This window comes from Nematostella vectensis, chromosome 15, assembly GCF_932526225.1.
Source record: "Nematostella vectensis chromosome 15, jaNemVect1.1, whole genome shotgun sequence".
Lineage (NCBI taxonomy): Eukaryota > Metazoa > Cnidaria > Anthozoa > Actiniaria > Edwardsiidae > Nematostella > Nematostella vectensis.
In genome coordinates, this window is record NC_064048.1 from 7,794,659 (window position 1) to 7,817,471 (window position 22,813).

The 22,813-nt window shown below is 39.8% G+C and overlaps 4 protein-coding genes across 4 annotated transcripts; 3 read left to right on the plus strand and 1 right to left on the minus strand.

Annotated features, from left to right (window-relative positions):
* Positions 1-485: 485 nt before the first annotated feature.
* LOC5509988 (three-prime repair exonuclease 1) lies at positions 486-2,183 on the minus strand. Its single transcript, XM_001630436.3, has one exon. It carries the CDS (start codon positions 2,034-2,036, stop codon positions 1,158-1,160), a length of 879 nt encoding a protein of 292 aa, XP_001630486.3. The 5' UTR covers positions 2,037-2,183; the 3' UTR covers positions 486-1,157.
* A 142-nt stretch (positions 2,184-2,325) lies between these two features.
* On the plus strand, positions 2,326-11,797 carry LOC5509981 (sperm-tail PG-rich repeat-containing protein 2). Its single transcript, XM_001630415.3, has 15 exons — positions 2,326-2,524; positions 3,343-3,488; positions 3,722-3,853; positions 4,236-4,403; positions 4,657-4,735; positions 5,682-5,752; positions 6,100-6,138; positions 6,492-6,647; positions 7,690-7,769; positions 8,242-8,379; positions 8,678-8,873; positions 9,086-9,140; positions 9,487-9,609; positions 10,223-10,335; positions 11,506-11,797. Exons 1-15 carry the CDS (start codon positions 2,419-2,421, stop codon positions 11,635-11,637), a joined length of 1,734 nt encoding a protein of 577 aa, XP_001630465.1. The 5' UTR covers positions 2,326-2,418; the 3' UTR covers positions 11,638-11,797.
* A 1,360-nt stretch (positions 11,798-13,157) lies between these two features.
* Positions 13,158-17,996, plus strand: LOC5509992 (phosphonoacetaldehyde hydrolase). Its single transcript, XM_032379062.2, has 4 exons — positions 13,158-13,460; positions 14,878-15,287; positions 16,181-16,438; positions 17,289-17,996. The coding sequence occupies exons 1-4, from the start codon at positions 13,310-13,312 to the stop codon at positions 17,475-17,477; spliced, it is 1,008 nt and encodes a 335-aa protein (XP_032234953.2). The 5' UTR covers positions 13,158-13,309; the 3' UTR covers positions 17,478-17,996.
* Positions 17,997-19,964: 1,968 nt separating this feature from the next.
* On the plus strand, positions 19,965-22,748 carry LOC5509997 (pantetheinase). Its single transcript, XM_001630417.3, is given in 1 exon segment — positions 19,965-22,748. A coding segment is annotated over 1 exon segment (1,473 nt). The 5' UTR covers positions 19,965-20,329; the 3' UTR covers positions 21,803-22,748.
* The last annotated feature ends 65 nt before the right edge of the window (positions 22,749-22,813 follow it).

The following is a 22,813-nucleotide window of genomic DNA, read 5'->3' on the forward strand; positions in this document are numbered from 1 at the left end:
TGTTCTTTGTAACTAAAAGTTGAAATGTGTGAAATGGTCGGTTCACTACAGTTTATTTCGCCACATGATACATACAGAGAATGTAATAAAATGCAATAAATTACATTATCTACATGATAGGATGGGTACTCTAGTCTGAGTTGACTGCCACACCATGGTTGTACGTAGTTAGGAGACTTATGATGGACTGTTTGACAATATTGGTTTGTTTTTATTGGAATATTCAAAACTCTTATCATTTCTTTTTTTAAACATAAACTTTCCCTGTATTTTTTTTATAGAATTAGGCCATTTTTATCATAAGATGGATTGAAATGCACCATAATCACTTGTACTGAAATATACACCTAATTTTAAAAGGGTCTTATAGCCTACAAAAACATGTGTCACACAAATTGGATCAACAAGCTGTGATCCATGATTTTGTAGGCTATAAAAGGCTATGCAAGTGAATGCTTATCTTCAAAGAAAATTCAATCCACTCCTACAAAAAAAGATTATATCTTTAATTAGTATAAATCTACTCACATCTATCACAAATCCTGCAATTTGATTGGCTCAACACTCAATCATACCTGTCAACTCTCAAGATTTTGGACCCCTTCTCTCACTCTCCCACTTTGAGCACCAAATCTCCCGCTTTTTAGCGATTTTTATCGCTTCTGGAAAATTATTATATAGAAAATCATCATTTTGCCTATTTTCCATTAAAATATTTAAAACAATAATCCCCTTGCGTAGCGCAATTTATCTAACACCCTTGTGGATTTGTTCGTGAGAGCTTTCAATACGGCAAACGCTGTATTGATGAACCCACCCCCCCAAAAAAAATCTCAAGCCTTGACATTTTCGGAGGTTGACAGGTATGCTCAATGTGCTATCATTTAGGGGTAAGAAATGTTGTTTCATTTGTTTTGGCTGGATAAAAATAAAATATTTCACCTCAAAAGGACATTACATAATAAAAAAAAATATACTGAAGACTAAAAAACCACTAGAGCAGAAGCCAATTTCCTTTAGGGTTAAAATACCGTGGGTACCAGAGCCTCCAAACTTCCCCTGCCCAGTGACGCTCAGCCAAAATGTCGCGACTGTACGAAAGTCTGGCGGCTCTGGTACCCTTGGTAGGGTTAAAATTGATATGTTTTTATTGGAGTCTATCCTTCCTTTTCTAACATAGAGAAGTACTCATGCTGCACTTTAGCAATTTCTTCTTCGTTAAGTGCTGCCCCTCTGTTCCCCTTCCCTCTTTTTACTGTCCTTTTCTTTACCCTCAAGAGTCCAGGATTCTTGCCACCATTTCCCATAGGGTGAGCAATCATTTCCAGGTATTCTAAAACATCAGGTTTTTTCAGTGCTAGTTGCAATAGTGCAAGCGTATCACCTTCTGCTGTGTGAGAATTCTCTATTTCACTTCCTGTCATCCTCTTGTAAAGATTCCCTAAGCTAAACGACAACCGACCTGTATACGGGGCTAGTTTTGTTCTAGTTGTTCGTTTAGCCTCTGATGTTTTCAGTTCTTCTGCTTGGTGGAGCTTCCTGAATGCTTTCCACGAGTCTGCCGCTTGTATTTCACTCGGGAATTTTACACCGGCATTCACGAACTCAGAAGCAAGAATGTCAAAGTCGAATCTATCACCGCTATGAGCGACAAGACAAGATGGCGAAGGTTGACGGCGAAGAAAGGTTTTGATAACTTTCGCCAACTTTCTGTCAAATTCACGCTTCTCTGCCAAGTTCATTTTGTTTATACCAGTTATAGAAGAAGCCCCACACTCAATATTTTGCACTGGTTTGACACAAATGCTCAGTTTATCAATTAGTCTTGGCTCTGTTTTGGTTTCAGCGGCTCGAAGAAGGTGATCTTTTTGGACAGCGATTAAACAGATTTCTGTGATTTCTATCGGTCGTCGCAGGCCAGTAGTCTCGAGATCCAGGAATATAAAAGTTAAAAACTCATTAAAATTGTTTGCCATTGGAGTAAAACCAGGCTTGAAAAGGTTAGAACACCGATTAAAACATTTAGACAAGAACATCAATCGAACGAAAATGTCGCATTTCCCGCGGAATCGTAGGGTTGTTACCAGTCCTAATTTGTCACAAGAAAACAAAGAAAACCCAATTTGAGGAAAATATTTTATAAATAAGTTATCATGATTTGTATAAAAATTGCAGGAATAATTAAGATCTTAGCTTCATGGTATGATTTCATTTTGAATTTAATTCGAATTCCTTTTAGAAATCTTCAATTTTTACATTATTCGATTTTTTATTGGTCAGCGGTAACTCCCAACTCTGAATCCGGGGACTTGATGAGTCGTTCCCATAGCGACCTACGGTCATGTTTTCCTCCAGAAGCCGAAGAAAGGAATAAACTTTATATTTGCTGATTTATCAGTGTATTCCGTGAAGTAAAAGATGTATGATCGCGCCCCTAGAACCCTAACGCAACCGTTATCCAGCACAGCCGATGCTGTTGGCCCTGGAACATACGATCCACCCGAGCCAGGACGCCGAAAATACGGTAAACATTACAAAAGTTTATAAAATCAAATGGTGCCATACATGAGAGACTTTGCATTCTTAAAATCTAAAGTATTTTAGAGCTATCAGGGGAATTATAGTTATTCAAGTTTACGTGCAGATATTTATATTTCCGTCTATAGTTTAAAAAAGTGAAAAATGTAAGATTGGTTGTGTTTCTTTTAAATGTCTTTTTCCTACAACAGAAAGTAACAGGTAAAGTTAGAAAACTTACATTGTGGTGTATCTTATTTTCTTGAAAAGCTATATATTACAGTTAAACTCATTTTGAAGTGGATAACACAATTACGAAGTAATGAGATATTCCCATTCCCTTGTTACTGTATGTGCCCTTCCAGTGCTTTGTCCCCAGAGCACACAAATCTTAAGATGACTTTTTTAAATACAACTCAAGAATATAAGAAGCATTGCAGATTGTTATGCAGATTGTAGTTCAGTAAAAAAGGAAAACATTACAATTAAGGTGACTTCTAAACAGATAGACTTTCATGGCACAGACATGTAGCTAGGGTTAACAAGGGCATAGCCAGTGGGGGTGGCCCAGGGGGCCTGCCCACCCCCCCCCCCCCCCTTTTAGCAGCCAAAAATACAGTTTATGTATGAGACATTACCCAAAATACAGGAGAAAATTTCTATGCCGCTGGTTAATTCTTGTGCAAAGTGTTATGTGTGAAGGTTTATGCTGAGTGTCATGTGCCATATTCTGTACAAAATTTCATATTTGTGGCAAGATCTTTGTATTGTATCCTCTAGGACTTTGGTATCCTGTTGCCAACTTATTACCAATTTTTCTCATAGATGGTTATGCACCTTTCTCATCCATGACTGGGCGTGAGACCTTCCTGGACATCCAGGACAGTGTAGTTGCTGCACCTGGCCCTGGTCAGTACGACCCGCAACTGGTACAGCACCATATATCCGGGGGGCACACCCTCGCCAACAGAGTGAGTAAAAATATTCAGATTTTTTTGGTAGATTGTTAACATATTTTCCTATTAGGCTTCCCAACTTAGTTTTTGTTCTTAGACACTCTGCTATTGCAGACATTAAATTGCTATTTTCATGAGAAAAACTACTCATTGCCAACAGTATTGCTGTTACCCCCCCCCCCCCCCCAAATTAGGAGTATTGTATAGTGATTCTAGATTGATGTACTTTATTTTATTTCTGTGTGTAGTCAAGTAGGTTTACAAGCAAGCCAGTCAAGACACCTGGACCTGGGGCATACAACCTGCAAAAGAAGGGTGACTGGCTGAAAGATGGAGGAGGCAGGCGTGGCGAGGGCGTGGGAGACATGGGTGATGTGGCTGTAAGGATGACTTAGAACATGCTCATTTAGTGAAGTCTTTGCAAATAATGTAACGCAAAAGTTATGTTAGAAAAATAGCAGCCAATACTGTTTCTTACAAAATGTGATTATAATGATTAATGATGATGATGATGAACAATATTTTTTTTCTACTCAGTTTTTGTTATCTAACTAATTGTTTGGGGGGTTAGATCACTTCAGAATCATAGACAGAGACCATAAGGTGTGTTTTTTATTATACTGAAAGATTCAAAGGATCCAAACCACTTGACTTAAGAGAATCACTGTCAACTAGGACAACAATATATATCTCTCTTATATGCCCCCATCCCCCCCCCTCAGCTTAAATTCTAGGCCTGACTCATATGTCTTTAATTTTCAGTTGTTCAAGACGTCCCGTGTGACATTTAAGCGTAAGCCTGACCCCCCGTCAATCCCGTCCCCTGGCAAGGCCTATGGCTATGAGGAATCTACAGATGGCTCACTCCGCCCCCAAGAGATGCCCCACAAGGATAGTTCCATGGGGCCTGCCTACTATCAAGTCAAACATGTAATGGCAATAATTATTATTAGATTGTACACAATATAAATGAGAAGTTGAATATATGAATTTATGTAGTTAAGTTATTGCTATAGATTGGCATTGTCAACCTGCTATTGTCATTGTCAATTTTAACCCATTCGCTCCTATAACACCCTGAAATGCCCGGTGGAAAAACTGGATCAGCCCCTTTTAGCTCAAAATTCAAGCATTGAAATGTAGAAATGAATCACCCATATTTACAACAATACAACTTCTTTAGGATGATGACCCTGTTACCAGGAAGTATGGAAAGGGAACAAACTTTAGCAACAGGACCTCAAAAAGATTGCAATTCAAAGGTATACAGTTTATTGGGTTTTGTCTATAAATACACAAAAAAACTGGTATTCGACTTTTCTTCAGGGTAGACTGAAGAAGGTGAATGGTTACAATCTTATTTGCATAAGAATAGTGGTGCGAGATGCAAAAACATTAAAATTGACAAAAACGTGCATATTTTAAAATAGCGTGTGTATGGATAAAAATAATTTACACATACTGGTTCCTACATTCCTAAGTTCCTACATGGTTTCCTAGAGATCTGGTTCATGAATACGATTTTGGGCTTTTTGTATTTATTTTGTATTTTATTTATTTATTTTGGATATGCCTTTTTACCCCTCTTGGTCACATTCAGGACCTCACCAAATAATGAATATGTTACTGACATGATTTTGAAATGTCTTAAATAAGCTCTTTTATATCAATAAGAAACTCTCCAGGTGCAAAGCGAGCAATAGCCAAAAAATACTAAATGCAACATCTTCCAAAGTTTCGAAGTCTATTTTTAATTCCTGTGTTTTTTTTTTATAACCCCTTCGAAAATGAGGATTTTCTGAGGGGGATGAGTGCACTATCATAGGAATTTTATGTATGGAAGAAGTATGTATTTGGGCTACGTTGAAAAAAGAAATGAGCCACTTTTTGGTAGTTGAGGGTGGTGATGGTGCCCCCTACACATCTTCCTTAACGTGTGTGTTGGCTGTTACCACTCTAAAAATCTCTGGTTGTCATTTGATGTGTATTCCACTGTAGGCTTTATATAAAATCCTTTTTTTTTTGCTATCTGTTTTTACGTAAAAATGTGCTTCCTTTTTGCTTTTATTTATACTCGCAAACACACTCAAGCTTATGAATATTATGCAAGTTGATACTCTCGAGTCACTCTCAAGTAGGAAATGCATGAGTCTTGAGTACTCTTGAGTGGAGGTTATGTTACTCTAGACTTGTAAACTGTGTTTCCAGGTAATGCTGGTCCTGGGCCAGGCGACTATAACCCCTACCAAGACCCAGGAATCAAAGTACCCATGGACATAGTAAGTAAAGGCTTCAATGAGGGTTTATGGTGCAGTGTGTGCTACCCTGACCACTGAGACAATGTTTAAAAGATCATTAGCCAATTAGCATGCCAGAATCACATGTTTGATGGACACAATATTATAACTAGGAGGACCCTCTGATGTGCATTCAAGCTTTCCTTTTTCTCACTCTGATTGGCTAGTGATGTCTATGTCTATCAGATGTAGTAGTAGGTTTTTTTCCTCCCTTTTAGTTTTTATTTATTGGTTTCTTAACACACCTTTACACATATACTTTAAAGTTTTGGATTTCTATACCAAGTTTTTTTTCCAGGTACTGAACACATGTCATTCTTCATTTTCAGATTGTAGAGGAAAGCAGAAAACAGCCATTTGAATCTGCAGTAAGTATCAGAAAAAAATCATGATCATTTGGGATTAATGGTCCAAGGGGAGGTCCAACAGAGAACAAAATTTCATACCAAGAAAGAAAGAAAATATAGAAAACTTATCACCCCAAAAACACCATCATTCTATACCCCATAAAAATTAACCTAAACAAATGAGTTAGACCATGCATCAATGCTGATATGTTATGGTGATGATGATAATTATGGTGGCAATGATTGGTTTTTAATGAGCTAGGTTTAGAAATGATGATTTTGCTGTAGTTATAATATTATACTAGTTATAGTATATTTAACATGAATATGTTATTATATATTATTATATATATAATATATATTATTTGCTGCAGTTGCCACGTTACCACCAAGTCATCGTCCAGGAAGAAGAAAAGAAGGCTGTTCCTGGGCCTGGCAAGTATGAGATCAAGAGCCAGTTCGAGGTGGTTCCCAGACCCACCCTACAAGACGACCCTGTGATCAATGCACCCTTCGGCACACAATCCAAGGTACAGTCCACCGGTAGCCATTCTGCAGATATCAGGGGGTAGGGCACCCCTCTCCCCCAATATTTAATGACCATTAGGAGGCATGGCTCAAACTATAATAGGCCATTCCAGCTATAAGCATGCCCACACACTTACAATGGAAACCTACCTCAACTACCGGCATGCAGCGCACACTTTGTTTGGTGCAAGCTTAAAAATGTGCTCGCTGCATTCTGGTAGTTGAGGTAAGTTTCTATGGTAATGCACGTGCAAACTTATGGCTGGGATGGCCTATTCACTCATTAGATATTTTTGATCAATTAAACTGGCCAACCCTTGAGGCTAGACGTAAAAGTGCAAAATCAGTTTTACAAGGTTCTGAATGACCAGTCAGCCCAATATTTAAAAAGTCAATTTATCAAATAAGTGATTGTGAAAAAAATTATCATCTCAGAAATATTGATAAAGATCTAGCACTTCCTAAGCCAAAGACAAATTTTTTAAAATCTAGTTTCATTTACAGCGGTGCCATGCTTTGGAATAGCCTCTCAAAGGATGCTAAACAAGCATTCTCTCTCACACTTCTGGAGAGTTATTTCTTATGTTTAGACCTACTGTTTGGCTACGCTATTCAATCTCGCTATGTTATCTAATCGTATTGTTTTTTTTTGTATTTAACTTGTCAAACTTTAGTATTCTATTGCATTGTGAATCCCACGCCCCACATGGAAATCAGCGGCTTATATTATTGTAAAATCTGTTGTTGTGGTGGTTAATAAGTTGTACCTGACCCTGACCTGACCGTAATATTATTTTAATGTTTCTGTATCTTGCAACACTCCGCTCCCCTCTCCCCAATTGATATTGATGCCTGCTACAGTTCTGTAATAATAAATATAAATATTCACAATAATTATAAACTGACTATCTGTCTTTCTGTCTGTCTTTCTGTCTGTCTGTCTGTCTGTCTGTCTGTCTGTCTGTCTGTCTATCTGTCTGTCTGTCTGTCTGTCTTAAGAAAACATGTTTTTGCAAAGTCTTGATAATCATGGTTCTTTTGTAGAGGTTTTTTGATGACAGGCAAAACAATCCTGCCCCAGGAGCCTACAACAATCCAAAGAACGCACTAGAAGTACTAAAAAGGTATGTATTACAAACAATTTTTCTTTACTTCTTTTTAAACCTCAAATAATGTACTAAAAATTTATGTATGACAAACAATTTTTATTTCCTTCTTTGAACCCCAGATAAAGTCTAGACATTAAAACTGCACTTTCTGTGAATCAAATGTTTTATCTCGCAGGGGACTATTTATCCAATTTGACTAACCTTATTTTCTGTATATTTTCCTAGAATTCAGTCATCATTTTCCCCCCTTTATGTTGTTTAAACAGTCTTCATTCCATAAATTGCTTGTAAACAGTTGCTTAGTTTTGGCAGCTTCTATGGTTATCAAGAGTATATGAAATTTGAATGTTTTAGACTTTGCCTAAGATGGTACTATTAGCCTGCATTTTAAGTAGATCTAGAGTAATGTGCATTGTTAAACAAAATTATCTCCAAACAATGCCTTATACTTATACTATAAATTAAAAGTTATCTTTTTTACTTTCAGGACCACTGGTTTGAAGCGGAGCCCTTTTGGGCAAACATCAGTGAGGTTCGAAGGAAAGCCTCACCACTCCAAGAAAACCCCAGGCCCTGGAGCCTATAACATTACAGATATGACATCAGAACTCCTCAGAAAAGCACAGTAAGTAGATTGTTCTTTATAAAGACAAAATCAGCACCAATAACAAGTTAATAGATAATTATATTTTGAGATGTTTCTCCCCTATTTTCTCATTGATAAAGTACACATACTTTTCCTCAGGTTTCTAATACAATGAGAGTATTAAAAAAATGGCCACCATAAAGTTGGGCATCCTCCATAAATAAAATGTCTATTCCTCAGTGGGGTTGGTTTGTTGTTGTCAACAGTGTTGTCGACCTGTTGTAGACATTATGCCTTTTTTAATGCTTTTTAAACACACACGATCTCGTTTTTATAGCCTTGAAAGCACAAGAAAAGGTGCATTTGGTTCAACCTCGCACCGGATAGCTCCCATGACCAGACGTCATGAGGACCATCTTCCTGGCCCCGCCCACTACCTCACTACAGCAGAAAAAAACAAAAAGGAGATCCAACTCTCATCAACCTTCCAGTCAACAACTGGTCGCCTACACACCCCTCCGGGGGTAGTTATGGTAAATGAACTACTGCAGGATCTACATATTACTGGGCTCACCCTAGTGGTCATTTCTGGGGTCAGCAGATGCATGTATTAAAAGTTATAATATATCATAGTACATGCTTCGCTTGGCGGCTAGGGGCGAATCTAACCTAATTGTCAACCCTTTCATTGAAGAAATTCTGCTTCCTATGAGGCTATAGACTTAGGATTTCTGTTTCTTTGCAGGACGTCCCGCCTCCAGGCTCGTATGACGTCTCTAAATCCTACGACAGCACTCAGGGTATGTACGGCGGTGCCTCTATTAAACAGCCACCCTCTACAGTATGAAACGGCCAATCCCGGAAAACAGAAAACGCGAAAAATATTTTAAAATCACTTTTAAAGCAGTGTGCCTATTGGACGTTTCTTCGAGGATGTGACTGAAAATTTTGAGTAAATGGCATGTGAAATCGGATTCTAATAGATTCTTTTCTCTCTTGTTGGTTGATGAAGTTTTCGTCTGCTGTCCGGAAGAAAACTGTTGCAATTGCTGCTTTAAGCTCCAGAATGTTGTGCTATGCTATACAGGCCTGTCATTTAGGCATACAACTGAGTGATGAAAACCTGTTTGATATATTGCCTTGCAGGCCGTGTAATGTACCCCTACGCACAGAGCAAAAATAGAAACACCAAGAGAACAGGGGCGTTTAACTCCACTGCGTCTCGCTTCTCAGACAAAAGAAGAGTTCCCATGGAAGAGACTGATCCAGGTAAATGCTGTCATCAACTCATAATCCAATAATAACAATTAATAATAGTATTATGAAACACTCTTTTCATTTATAAGAGCCTCTTTTGTAAGAAAGTTCAGCCTGAGATTTTGCCAAATTCTAAGAACATGCTAAGAACATGCCAAGGCTCAGAAGAAAAATATTGTTTTAATCACGCCATTATTTTATTCTATCGCTCTATGCCCAGTCACACAAAGAAATCCATTTCCATCGGCTAATTCAAGCAAGTAACTGAGAAACTTTCAATCAAATATCATTGATAACGTATCAGACTTCAATCGTGAATGGTCATTTTGAAGTTTTCTTTCAAATAAACGGTTGTATTCTCAATCATAAACAATAACAGAGGGACGTTGATCCACGCTCGTTAAGAATATTTTCTGTAAAACGCTCCAACATAAAGAATGGCCCATCCTCAACTGAAAATTAAAAGTTCTTTTTAAAACAGTGTATTGTTGACGCATAGGATAACATGAAGAGTATAGACCCGTGTGAACTGCACTGTTGACTAGTTGCTATGCATTTTAGTAGGCCTTTTGCACTTCCGCTAGATGCGTGAATTCTTGTTTGACCCCCATTGTTTTTGTTTCAGGTCCAGGTCATTATGACGCTGTATCCTCAGGTAAACCCGGTGGTCTGATGGTCACTCGGGACACGCGCTTCAAACCGCTCAAGAGTGATGTCCCTGGACCCGGAGCATACGAGGTAAGCGATGGTAACCAAGGTAACCGACAAGCAAGGCACTGATTCAGAAGCATAACCCAAACCTAAAGTTGCCCCTCTCCCCTTCCCATCATAGCTAGGGGTATGCACAGTTAAAATATTATTTCCTTTATATATCCAAGAATAGGAAAATTGGACCTTGTTTTATAAAATGTTTGTTTGTATGTTTGTACACTAATTGCCCCACCCCTTGAAAAAAAATTGGCTGCGTTGCCCACCTAGCCTTCTAACGGTCCATCATTCTTCTTTATAACACAATAACCACCAACTTAGGGTCCTCCCTCCTTATAACACAATAACTACCTACCCCCTCTTAGGGCTACCCCTCTTAATAAAATAATACCTACCTACCCCCAATAAGGGCTATCCCTCTTAAATGAAACAATACCCACCTACCCCCTCTAAAGGCTATCCCTCTTAATGAAACAATACCCACCTAACCCCTCTAAGGGCTATCCCTCTTAATGAAACAATACCCACCTACCCCCTTTAAGGGCTATCCCTCTTAGTGAAACAATACCTACCTACCCCCTCTAAGGGCTATCCCTCTTAAATAAAACAATACCCACCTAAATCCTTTAAGGGCTATCCCTCTTAAATGAAACAGTACCCACCTACCCCCTTTAAGGGCTATCCCTCTTAAATGAAACAATACCCACCTACCCCCTTTAAGGGCTAGCCATCTTAGTGAAACAATACCTACCTACCCCCTCTAAGGGCTATCCCTCTTAGTGAAACAATACCCACCTAACCCCTCTAAGGGCTAGCCCTCTTAGTGAAACAATACCTACCTACCCCCTCTAAGGGCTATCCCTCTTAAACGAAACAATACCCACCTACCCCCTTTAAGGGCTATCCCTCTTAATGAAACAATACCCACCTACCCCCTCTTCGGGCCACCTCTCTTTATAACATAATACACACCTACCCCCTCTAAGGGCTATCCCTCTTAATAACATAAACACCCACCTACCCCCTCTTCGGGCCACCTCTCTTTATAACATAAAACACACCTACCCCCTCTAAGGGCCACCTCTCTTTATAACACAATACCCACCTACCCCCTCTTAGGGCCATCCTTCTTTATATCACAATACCCACCTACCCCCTCTCAGGGCCATTCCTAAAATCTTTCCTTCATCTGTTTTAAAGCTCAACCCGATCCAAGCCCACACCGTTTTGAAGGGAACCTTCAACACGACCTTGAACAATCCGATCGTGCCCAACTATGAAGACATGGAGGGACGGACGCCATCCAAGCAAGCATTTTTACTAGGAATGTAGCACGCATGCGAGAGGGTTTATTAGAATGCGCATGCGTGTTAAACACGCCGCTGTACATATTGCACATACAAATGGCGCCTTGAATAGGCGAATGGAAATATGTAAAATGAACTAAATGAACACATGAAAAGGGTAATAAATTTGGTATTAGTACACAGTAGAAGTGAAGTTGTAAAAGGAATTCATATCTGACTTGTTGGTAGCGAAATTACCCCCCCCCCCCCCCCCCCCTCCACTTCATGCCAGGCATCTGAGCCGTTGAGACGGCCGCGTTCAGTCTCTTCTCCGGGCCTTTTTCCTTGACGCGCATGCGTGGGACCTTGTAGTCAGATGCTCATAGTGTACCGGTACCAGTCGCCTGTTGATAGAAAATAGCACACCCCACTTGCATTTTGGCATCGCACTACCTGATAGGTAACACAAATGATAGATAACAATGACATTGTTTGTCGCTAGTATGATTACAAATTGATTATTTATTATCGGAGAAGCATCACTTTCATGAAAAATTATTTCGCTGCCATCTGAGCCCTGTATGCCCTTACTATCTTATTTTATGTCGAAAATCTCAGACTGAACATTCTTTAAATAAAAATGTTCTTATAAAAAAGGGGCACAATTCTAAATATCACTGATATTAGAAGCGCGCAAGAACCTAAACATAACCGATCCCATCATATTTTCTACTCAACAATTTGCTTTCAGAAGAACAATTCGAGATCTGTAATAAAAGTTTAGCGACCCCCTGCTAACTGGTCCAGACAACTTTCGCCCACCAGCCTTACGCAAACATCTATCGGGTCCTCATTTTAAACAAATAATTTACGCTTGTCGGCCAAGACCCGGTAACCATTACTGCGAATGTATAGTCAGAGGTAAATAAAGATGCCGCCTCTCTATCGTATCCACGGCTCATCAACCCCAATGACGCCATTACGTAGAGAAGAAAACACCAGTCAAAATAATGTATTGCAGAGCTTGTCGGCCAAGACCCGGTAACCATTACTGTAAATGTATAGTCAGAGGTAAATAAAGATGCCGCCTCTCTATCGTATCCACGGCTCATCAACCCCAATGACGCCATTACGTAGAGAAGAAAACACCAGTCAAAATAATGTATTGCAGAGAAAGAATTATTTAGTGCCACACTGCCTTTACAACGAATTAACTGATAGCCTAGGAAATATGAAATTTTAGTCACTTCAATTGAGTAAACAAAACTGCAGGGTAGTAGCTAAGTGAATATCTAAGTAACGCTATCTTTGTTATGTCACACAAAACTGAAGTCACGCTCGTTAGAGCCAGTGTCACGAAATCAATAGATCTTTCAATTGTCTTTGGTGGTATTTCTATGGTTCCGTTTAATTTTTTAAAACATGATGCGCTAACTTTATATGCGATATTGCATATCAAACAATAACTATCTTTCCCTCTTCTACTTTGCATAGAGCATCTTTGTATTTTTGCCGATCTCCCATGACGCTCACGTGCAACACAGACACTTCCGGTAAAACACGTGACCAATTTTGCGTGTATAAAAACCAAACTGGTTTGACAACACATGGACTTTCAGCGCATTTTCGCACTTTTCGCTGAGATAACCAACATCAAGCAATATATTTTTTTTCATTTGACTACCAGATCCAGCTATCAGCGCTGATTTTTAGTCAATATGTCTAAAATAACCCGATTTACTTCACTTTCTTCGAAAGTTCGCCCAATTGTAGCGGCAACTTCGACGCTACAGCGCTCGGTTAAAACACAACCAAGATTCGAAAACGATTCATCGTCCTCGTCGGGGAAAAAGTTGACTCTCGTACCAGGTAAGACAATCATTCTCGTTAGTTAATAGTGATTACACTTGCCTCCTTTCGACCTTCTCTTCAAATATTTTCATAGAGGTCCCCATCGATAACGCGGATAAACTTAAGTTCGCGCGCTTCGCTAAACTTTTTGTTAGGAACCGTTCGCTAGCTACGGCTTATAACGCGATTTTGTTTCGCTGACTTGCTTTCAGTAAGTTAGAATTTAATTCAAATAAAGATGAAAGACATTCCAGTCCATAAAATAATAGATCCCATCGGCGATCATATTATTTCCAATTTTTTTTAAAAGATTTCAATTTTGATAGCAAGTTTTGTCTCCTAGAAACTCCGTTGAAAATGTTGCTCTTTCGCCTCTAAGTTCCGCTATATTTTTAGCGTAGAGTTGAGCGCGGGTTATGTCTTTATTTTGTATTGTTTTTGTTGTATTTAGCGCTATTTCGGTTGAGGCGATTGATACATTTTCCCATCCGTGCGCAGAACTTGTTTTATAGACGCATTAAAGAAAGACCACCACGCTAAAGTCGTGAAAAAAAATTTCAGCGATCTGCGTCGATGATTGATGGTGTTCTTATCCTTGTCAATGGACATCGTCTATTGGTTTGAGCACAGTGCGAGTATTTTGCGATAGTTTTGTTATATATATTTTTTGCCTTCGTGTGGAGACGCAGTTTGCTTCCTGTATGGAAAAGCGCGTGACTAAATCTGGAACGGAGCCCAAGGTAAAATATGCACAGACAAGCCGCGAGGTCAAGCATGAACAGAAGAAATTAATCGTTGATTTTTTATCATTACTATCCGTGTATTTTGCTATAAACAGACAACATTGAACATTAATTATTGCGTTACGGTTTCGTGTTTGCTGCATGCATGCTTAATTTTCGCGCGTGCATAAATTCGCGATTTAAAAATGTTCGCAAACTTAAAGACTCGCGAAAAATAAACGCTGTGAAGTTTCATCCGCGAAATTTAATGGATATAGAAACGTTGATGATAGAGATTATGAAGTCTCTTTTCATGACCCCTAAGGACATGTAATACTAACTTCAAATTCGCGAAATTAAATCCCCGCAAACACAATTTTTCTCCGCAAAATTGAATAGTGTTGCGCGAATAGTGTTGAGAACATTTTGGCGAAAATTAAGACGCACGAAAATAAAGAGGAATAAGATATAACTGTGTCAGCGGTTACTCGACGAATCCGCCACGTGACAATGTTAACGTTGACTCGTTGGCCCAGAGAAATGCGGTGAAAGAAAAAAACATTCATTTTAATTAAATTATGACATTTTATTGAAAATATCTTCTTACTCGCTTGAATTAGCAGAAATGAATGCTTTGCGTGACTCAGTCAGTGAGTGTCAGTAGTGCGCGTGAACGTAAAATGGCGGCGTGATTGGCCTTCTTGAATTCCCAGGTGCTCTCCTAAAGAATCCCCGGTCAGAATACCGCATGGTGCGTAAATACCAAGGCAAGGTAAAAGCTTGTATATTTGACTGGGCGGGGACTGTTGTGGACTGCGGTGTCTGTGCGCCAGCTCTGGCCTTCAGCAAGGTCTTCGAGCAGGAGGGGGTTCCTGTAACGGCTGAGGAGGCAAGGGGGCCCATGGGGACCCACAAGAAAGTGCACATCAAGCTTGTCACAGAGATGGAATCAGTGCGGAATCGCTGGTTTGATAAATTTGGTCGGTACCCTAATGGAGAAGACATTGATAGGATGTACAAAAACTTTGTACCAACACAGCTTGCAGTAATTGGGCAGTATTCTGAGATGATCACAGGAGCTGTGGAGACTGTAGATTTTCTTAGAGATGAATTCAATTTAAAGGTAATTTTGAGTGAAAGTCTTAGCATATGGCAGGGGCTAATCTATTGTCTGGTGGCTGGAGTAGCATGATTGTTTGGGGGTCAGAATGACAATTGCTTCATTCATGAGAAGCAACACATTTAAATGTTGACAACATTGCATCAAGGGGGGGGGTATATTATTTACAGGGTGAACCATGTATAGCCTTCCCCTTGTATTTGCTTTTCTTAGGGAGCATTTAGAAAGTATTATAGCTCAGCTTTAAAAAGATGCACAAGAAAATAGTAATTTGTTTGTCTCTTTGTCTGCAACTGGCTGTAATTTATAAAGTTTTTATCTTTTGATAAACCTTTTTGGACCCATATGGCTATTATGACTTATTTTTCTGTGCAAAAATATGCATCAGAAGAAATATGTGTAAAAGCACCTATTTTGTATTTTTCTTGCACTGAAATCAGGCATTACCCATGAATACAAAGATCCTATATCTATATTAATATTTTCAAAACTTATAAGGAAATAATCAGTAGGGGCGTGGCTGTACTCCCAATATTTTCTTAATGTTTCTGTATCGCTCCCCCCACCAATCTTACGCGGCGTGCTTATTGCTCTGTATACACCTATTCCACAAAAGGTTTCAGTGCAAATGGCAAATGGCTTATGGGTACTAATTATTCGTAAAATTAAAGGTGTTAAATAAAGTCCAGCAATTTCAGAGCCAAGCATTGGTAACCTTTTATTGATGGATAATTGTTTTGATTTATCCATATTCTTCGAGACGCATGGTTACTTTCGGTCGTAAGAACTGCCATTTGCCAATCGCAATTTGCGATCCGCACTGACAACCTTTATTGAAATAGGTGTATACACATATCCCTCTGCAAGTGTGTCAAAATCTTCGTCTATATTCTCAGATTGGTTCCTGTACCGGCTTCACGTCTGAGATGGTTGAAATCCTGAAGGAGAAAGCAGCCGCAAATGGTTATATCCCTGACTGCTATGTCGCAGCAGATGAAGTCCCTGAGGCGAGGCCACACCCTTATATGGTATGGCTGAATGCCATCCGCCTGAATGTCAACCCCATTGAGGCCATCGTGAAGGTGGATGACACCGCAGATGGTGTGAGGGAGGGAACGTCTGCAGGCTGCTGGAGTGTTGGTCTAGCCAAGACTGTAAGTTAACCAGATCATAATGTCTTTATATCTTTAAAGCGACTAAACTATAGAAAACATTCCGGGATAAAAAAAGGCGGCTATCAATTGCGGCTTTCAAAGCTGCAATAAAAGGCATACAACGAATCTTCCTTCCCGAATACGTAAAAATGGCATATTTCGTCGTTTGAATGGTTCTGATGCCGAAAATATCCATTTTAAAAGTTGCTGGAAAAAAATATATGTTCTTTTTTCCCAGGAGGGACCATTCCTTTGTCTTCCCAGCCAGCATTGGATTGGCATGTTAGCACATGAATAATTGCTCGTATAACCGATCGGGACGATTTTTTTCCCCAAGCATCCGCTCCAGCACCCCCCAAAATATTCCCATCACAACTAGTTCGACTCCACAAATTTGCCAGCAGAACCATTCGGGTCGATTTTTTTCCCAGTAACCGAGAGTTCTAACATCTTCCCAGCCAGCAAAAAGATGTGCTGCGGAACAGATATTTTGCGGAACAAATCCATTTCGTGCCCTTGTGCAAAGCGCTTACACTACCTCCCAAAAGTTAAAGCCGCGTTGTCACCAGTTTACTTCCGGTCGATTACGTAACAATATCCGCGAAAACGCGAAAAATATTTCAAAATATTTAAAGCAGCGTGTCTATTGGAAGTTTCTTTGAGGATGTGATTGATAATTTAAAGCGGATGGCCTGTTAAATATCTCGGATTTTAATAGATTCTTTTGTCTTTTAACGGTCGAGGTTTCCGTCGCACCTCCGGAAGTAAACTGGTGACAATGCGGCTGTAAGCCTTGGACTTTTGAATCTATTTCACTATAAATATTTATCTTTTATTGTTTTTCCTCTAGGGAAATTACGTAGCGCTAAATGAGGACGAGATCGCCAACTTGTCCGAAGAGGACTACGAACGAAAGCTGACAAGATCCTATGAAATGCTGTCCAATTCTGGGGCGCATTACGTCATTGACTCAATCACTGACCTCCCGCCTGTCATTGATGACATCAACCGCCGTCTCGCTTCCGGCGAAAAGCCTTGAATGGTCATTGGTGTCTTCACGATGACGTGCATCCTAGTTGACGTGTCGCACGATAACGAGGCTTGCAACGGCGGGAAAAGATACTTTTTACATGCTCATTCCCGGATGTTGGAAAAAATTTAGCTTCCGTTTTACGCTTACAGCAAATCACAAGGAAAATCATTTTTATTTATTTTACCGTTTAAAAATAAGTTATTTTTATTATTGTGCGCTTAAGGTCCATATGAATAGATGCTACTAATAAGAGGTACACGTGATTTGATAATTTGTTGCTGTTGCGATATAATAATAGAGAGGGTTTGGGGAACCTCGTAACCACATTACTCTATGTAGTTTTTAATATCCTGCGAACTCTCGCCGACGTTTCCAAAAGTTAAATTGCCTCCTGGCATCCGTCATTTAAAATTCTTGAAGTGTTTTCATCGTTCAGTACTAAACAAATCACGCCGCTTCTCTGCAATGTATTTGTTCTTGCCAGCAGTTGGAAATTGTGGACGAGAGCTCGCAGTACTATAAAAATCGCAGTAAGTTATTAGAGAAAAGGATATGACACAGACACTCTTTACACCATAAACAGATAAGAGTACCAGTTTAATTTTTGGGTCATCCTCGGGGACCCAGGGCGTCGCGGAGATCGTGTACACAGGTAGCGCGCGAGAAAGATAGAGGAATTTTCTTTCTCGCGCGCTACCTGTGTGTCCGATGTCCGCGACGCCCTGGGTCCCCGAGGATGTTTTGGGTATATTTTTATAGCATTAGATTATACATTATTTTATTAGACGATTGTGTTTGTCTGCAACCATCGCTCGCATATTTTTACATTCATTAATATGTTTTGATTTTGAATTCAAGCGTTCCTTACGTTTTATTGTTCAAATGTCAATGAATAAAATTGCTTTGAAAAGAGTTTAAAAAAACCTTTTAAGTTCCCTGTTTGTTTCGGTTACAAGAGGAAGAAATATGGACGACTGAAACCTCAAATGCTGGGGCGCCGAGGGTCGAGGTCAGCGGTGAGGCGCGAGAACGAGGGAGGAAGAGGGCGGGAGAGAAGGCAGAAAGGAGGACAGGGCAGGACCCGAAACGATCCCAGGACCCCAAATGATCCCAAAAGTACCCCAACTGAACCTCGGACCCGAAACGATACCGAGGAGTCCCCGAAATCAACCCCAAGGAATTGCGGTAATGGACAAAGGGAAAGCAGAAGAAATACTTGCAATTCTTGAAGCATAATTAAGGGTTAACAGCGACTCGATTTTTAAACAACGTGACTTAAAAATATTAAATTTCAACACAATACTTCTATTTATTTCATTGCCCGGCGTTAAACCCATAAACAGAGTCTAAAACAAATACACAACTTTTAATTGCTACTGAAATAAATACAGCATGTATAAACATAGCACAGCTTTGCTCAGATCATTCAAACTTTTGACCTTCCATCACACTCTAAACATTTTGCGGTTCCGACACATGACTCTGACACTATAAATCTCATTTCCGGTAAACATCACCCCTAAAAATTTAATATTCATTCGACAACCTAAACATGTATTTCACCACGAAATCCTTGTTCACAAGAGCGAATATTTACCGACACATTTTAGGCAGCCGGTTTGGCCGAGAAGATGGAATGACAAAAGCACACTGAGTAATATACTCGAACAACCCTTCTACTACCGATGCAAAATATTAAGAGGATGTGGCTTTTGTTGAAAGCAATATTATGTGAGTTTTGAATTTCCTCATGTGGTCGTGCGTACACCCCGGCATGATCTAATGATATGATAGGTCTTTCATTCACCGAAAACAAACATGCCAAAAAAAAACTTTAAAACATTTCGCTTCCTATAAAAAGCAGCATGTCCTATCTGTAAAGACTTTCTTTTATGGCTTGTTATGTAAAAATGATTTATCCACGCCGGGTTCTTCAAATTACTATCACAAAGAATTGTTAGTTGACCCCAATTTCTGACTCAACCACTGTATTCCCCCGCAGTCGTATATTAAAATCTTAATACTATAGTTTTAGTTAATGTAAATTCCCTTTTAATAACACAAACAAAGCTAAACTGAAAGCCAATCCTTACACATTCTTTTAGTTGTCCATTACTGTAATTCCTTGGGGTTCATTTCGGGGACTCTTGGGGATCATTTCGGGTCCCGGGATCAGTTGGGGAACTTTTGGGGATCGTTTCGAGTCCTGGGATCGTTTCGGGTCCTGGGATCATTTCGGGTCCTGTACAGACGTCCTACAAGTCTGTTCTACAAAGAGCCAGTTCTAAAAAGGGTGCTAAATCAAGTTTTCTCGATTTTTTTCCTTTTCTCTCGCCCCTATCCCCTCCGCTGGTCTTGTTCCGCCTCGTTCTCGCGTATCGTTTCGCTGGCCTGGATTCCCGAGAATAAAAAGCTCCCCTCGTCTATACTTTTCTAATGATCCGTCCCTAAAGAGCAGTATGAAGGGGAGTATGCGCCCCGGGGGGTCTCCCTAAAAAATGTACATATGCTCGTCCTAACCGGTGTAAAATTTGTGCTATCCCTTAGGGTGCCTACCAGGACACCCGACTCCACAAAAATACAAATCATATTTCCTGTTACAGTTTGTAAGACTCTTTCTGTTTAAGCAAATTTCAATCAGTCGCTAATAAAACTCAGGAACCCGATAATTCGTTACGGTTGAAAAACCCAGAAACTACGCCCAATTTGCTATCCCTTAGGGATAAAATCCATTTTCTCGACGAGTATGTACATTTTTTAGGGAGAGTCCCCCAACCGGGAGCGTATACGTCAGCAGGGATTAAAATCACCAGCGTAACAAAGGTCAGAACGACTGCATAGGAGACACCGAACAAGCTATGCAGCCCTTGTTTGTATTCTTCGTGTTATCTTCCAAGGTTCTATGCTGTTCTGCCTCATCACAAGATGCTAAACAGTACACAGCAGCCGTTTACGAGCACACAGCCATCTTTTTTCCATTCCAATCCCCACCGCCGCGCGCCAAGGCAATCCAGATAATGATGACGAACTTGAAAGTTTACGAACAGAAAGCGATAGAAGCCGCTAGCAAAGGTGCTCAAATAATTGTCTTTCCAGAAGATGGTATTTACGGCATGGGGTATACCAGAGATAGAATTAGGCCATTCTTGGAGGCAGTACCTGAAGTTCGCCATGATAAACCATGGAACCCTTGTCGGCAGCCAAAGGATTACGTTGAAGTGCTACAATTTCTGAGTTGCATGGCGTTTAATAATTCTATAGCAGTTGTGGCTAACATGGGTGATATTCAGTACTGTGATGAAAAGGACTGACATTGTCCTGAGGACGGGCACTATCAGTTTAACACCGATGTCGTCTTTGACACAGATGGGACATTTATTGCAAAATATCACAAGCAGAATTTATTCCACGAAAATGCGTTCGATACGCCTCCTTCATGCGAGTATGTGACATTTGTTACGTCATTTAATGTCACGTTCGGTATTTTCACATGTTTTGATTTGTTATTTGAAAAGCCAGCGATGGCTTTGGTGGAGAAATATGGTGTGAGAAACGTTGTGTTTCCGACAGCTTGGATGAAAGGGTTTCCAATATTACACTCAGTTCAGTATCAACAGTCTTGGTCGCGGGTTACCTGTGTTAATCTTCTTGCAGCCAACCAAAATCAACCTGCTCTTGGCATGTGGGGGTCTGGTATCTACTCTAGCGGGCAACCGCTTGCGTACGTTTACAAATCACGCATAGAAGAAAATGAGCGACTGCTGATTGCAACCCTTCAAGACCGTGCTTCTGAGACAGAAATTCAAGTCCATTCAAAGAAAAAAATTACAAGAATTCTCCCACTTGAAGTGCGAGAGAAACGTCAGGTTAAGGCTAAAATAATGGATGATTGGTACAGTGTGGTCAAACTTGAATCACCTAAAGGAAACCGCATTGTGTGCCACGGCGTTTTCTGCTGTAAGTTGGAATATGAATTGCAAGAGAATTATGGGTCGGAGCTGTATGCTTTGGGGGCTTTCCAGGGGCCGCACCAAACCGAGAAGTACTTTCTTGAAGTATGCGTTCTCCTTAAATGCTCAAGTACCGATATAAGCTCATGCGGGATTCCTGTGGTCACAGCTAAGACTGTGTTCCAGTCCCTCAAGATATCTGGAAGCTTCTCACCCTCAACGACTGTATTTCCGGAACTTCTTGGCGGTGGAACTGAGGTCTTGTTTGATGCCGTTGACATGGTAACGAGTGGGCACTGCGAAATGGAGGTTCGCGGGTTTGGTGAGCGACCGCTGGTGTCTGCTACACTACTTGGTAGAGATTTTACTAGAGACGCTTAGATCTGATTAGATATGGTTACTATGGTTACCATCCTCGTTTAGCAATTAAAGAGCCTCTGCCAGCCGCCATTTTGTCATCCTGCAAGTGGAAAAAGCATCCATTTTTTTCATTTTGGATTGAATTTGATAAGGGAGTTTTCATTAAATGTTTATTAAATACCCTAAGGGAAAATATATTGTGTGGGTTCTTATTTTTTCAGGTTCTACCGGAATTCTTGGGGAAGAGAAGACACCAAAAAACTATAGCACTGATAGGGAGGGTTCTGAAATTTTCAGGAGTCGTGAACTACCCTGAATGCTACCCAGTAAGGGTATTCAATGAACACTCCCTAAATAAAGTATGAAACTTTGTTTTATATCACCACCACCATTATCATAATCATCACTTTTAGTTTTATTTTAGATACTTTTTATTTATTTTGTAGATTATGTGATTTCCACACCTTTGGCCTTTGGCCACCATTATCATAATCATCACTTTTAGTTTTATTTTAGATACTTTTTATTTATTTTGTAGATTATGTGATTTCCACACCTTTGGCCTTTTTTATAAGTTCACTTCGCTAAACATATGTAATTCTCCCCGTTCCCTTTTGGATTGTTTTGCGTTTTTCCTTCCAAGAGGGACTACCACTTGGATTGCTGTCTAGTCCTAGCGTAATACATGAAGTCTCGATCTGTGATTTTATTGCCTTGTATTGTGTGTCTTATTGTGTGCTGGACGTCGGCAATTAAGGTCAACTGAAACATCAGCTACATCTCTTCTTAAGATCTCGGCTACCCAACCTCCCTCCCCCTAACAATATAAATCATCTTAATCACAACTACCAGCATTATATCATTAGAAAATCGTCATTATCTGTGAGGAGGGAAAATAGTTTTTTTTAAGAGACAATTTCCTGTACTTTAAGAATTGTAATAGCATCAATAAATCTCTAGAATTTCACTCGTTTGAAAGTTGTACGTTTTTTTAACCCCTCTTCTGGTTGAAATTTCCAATATCATTGTTGC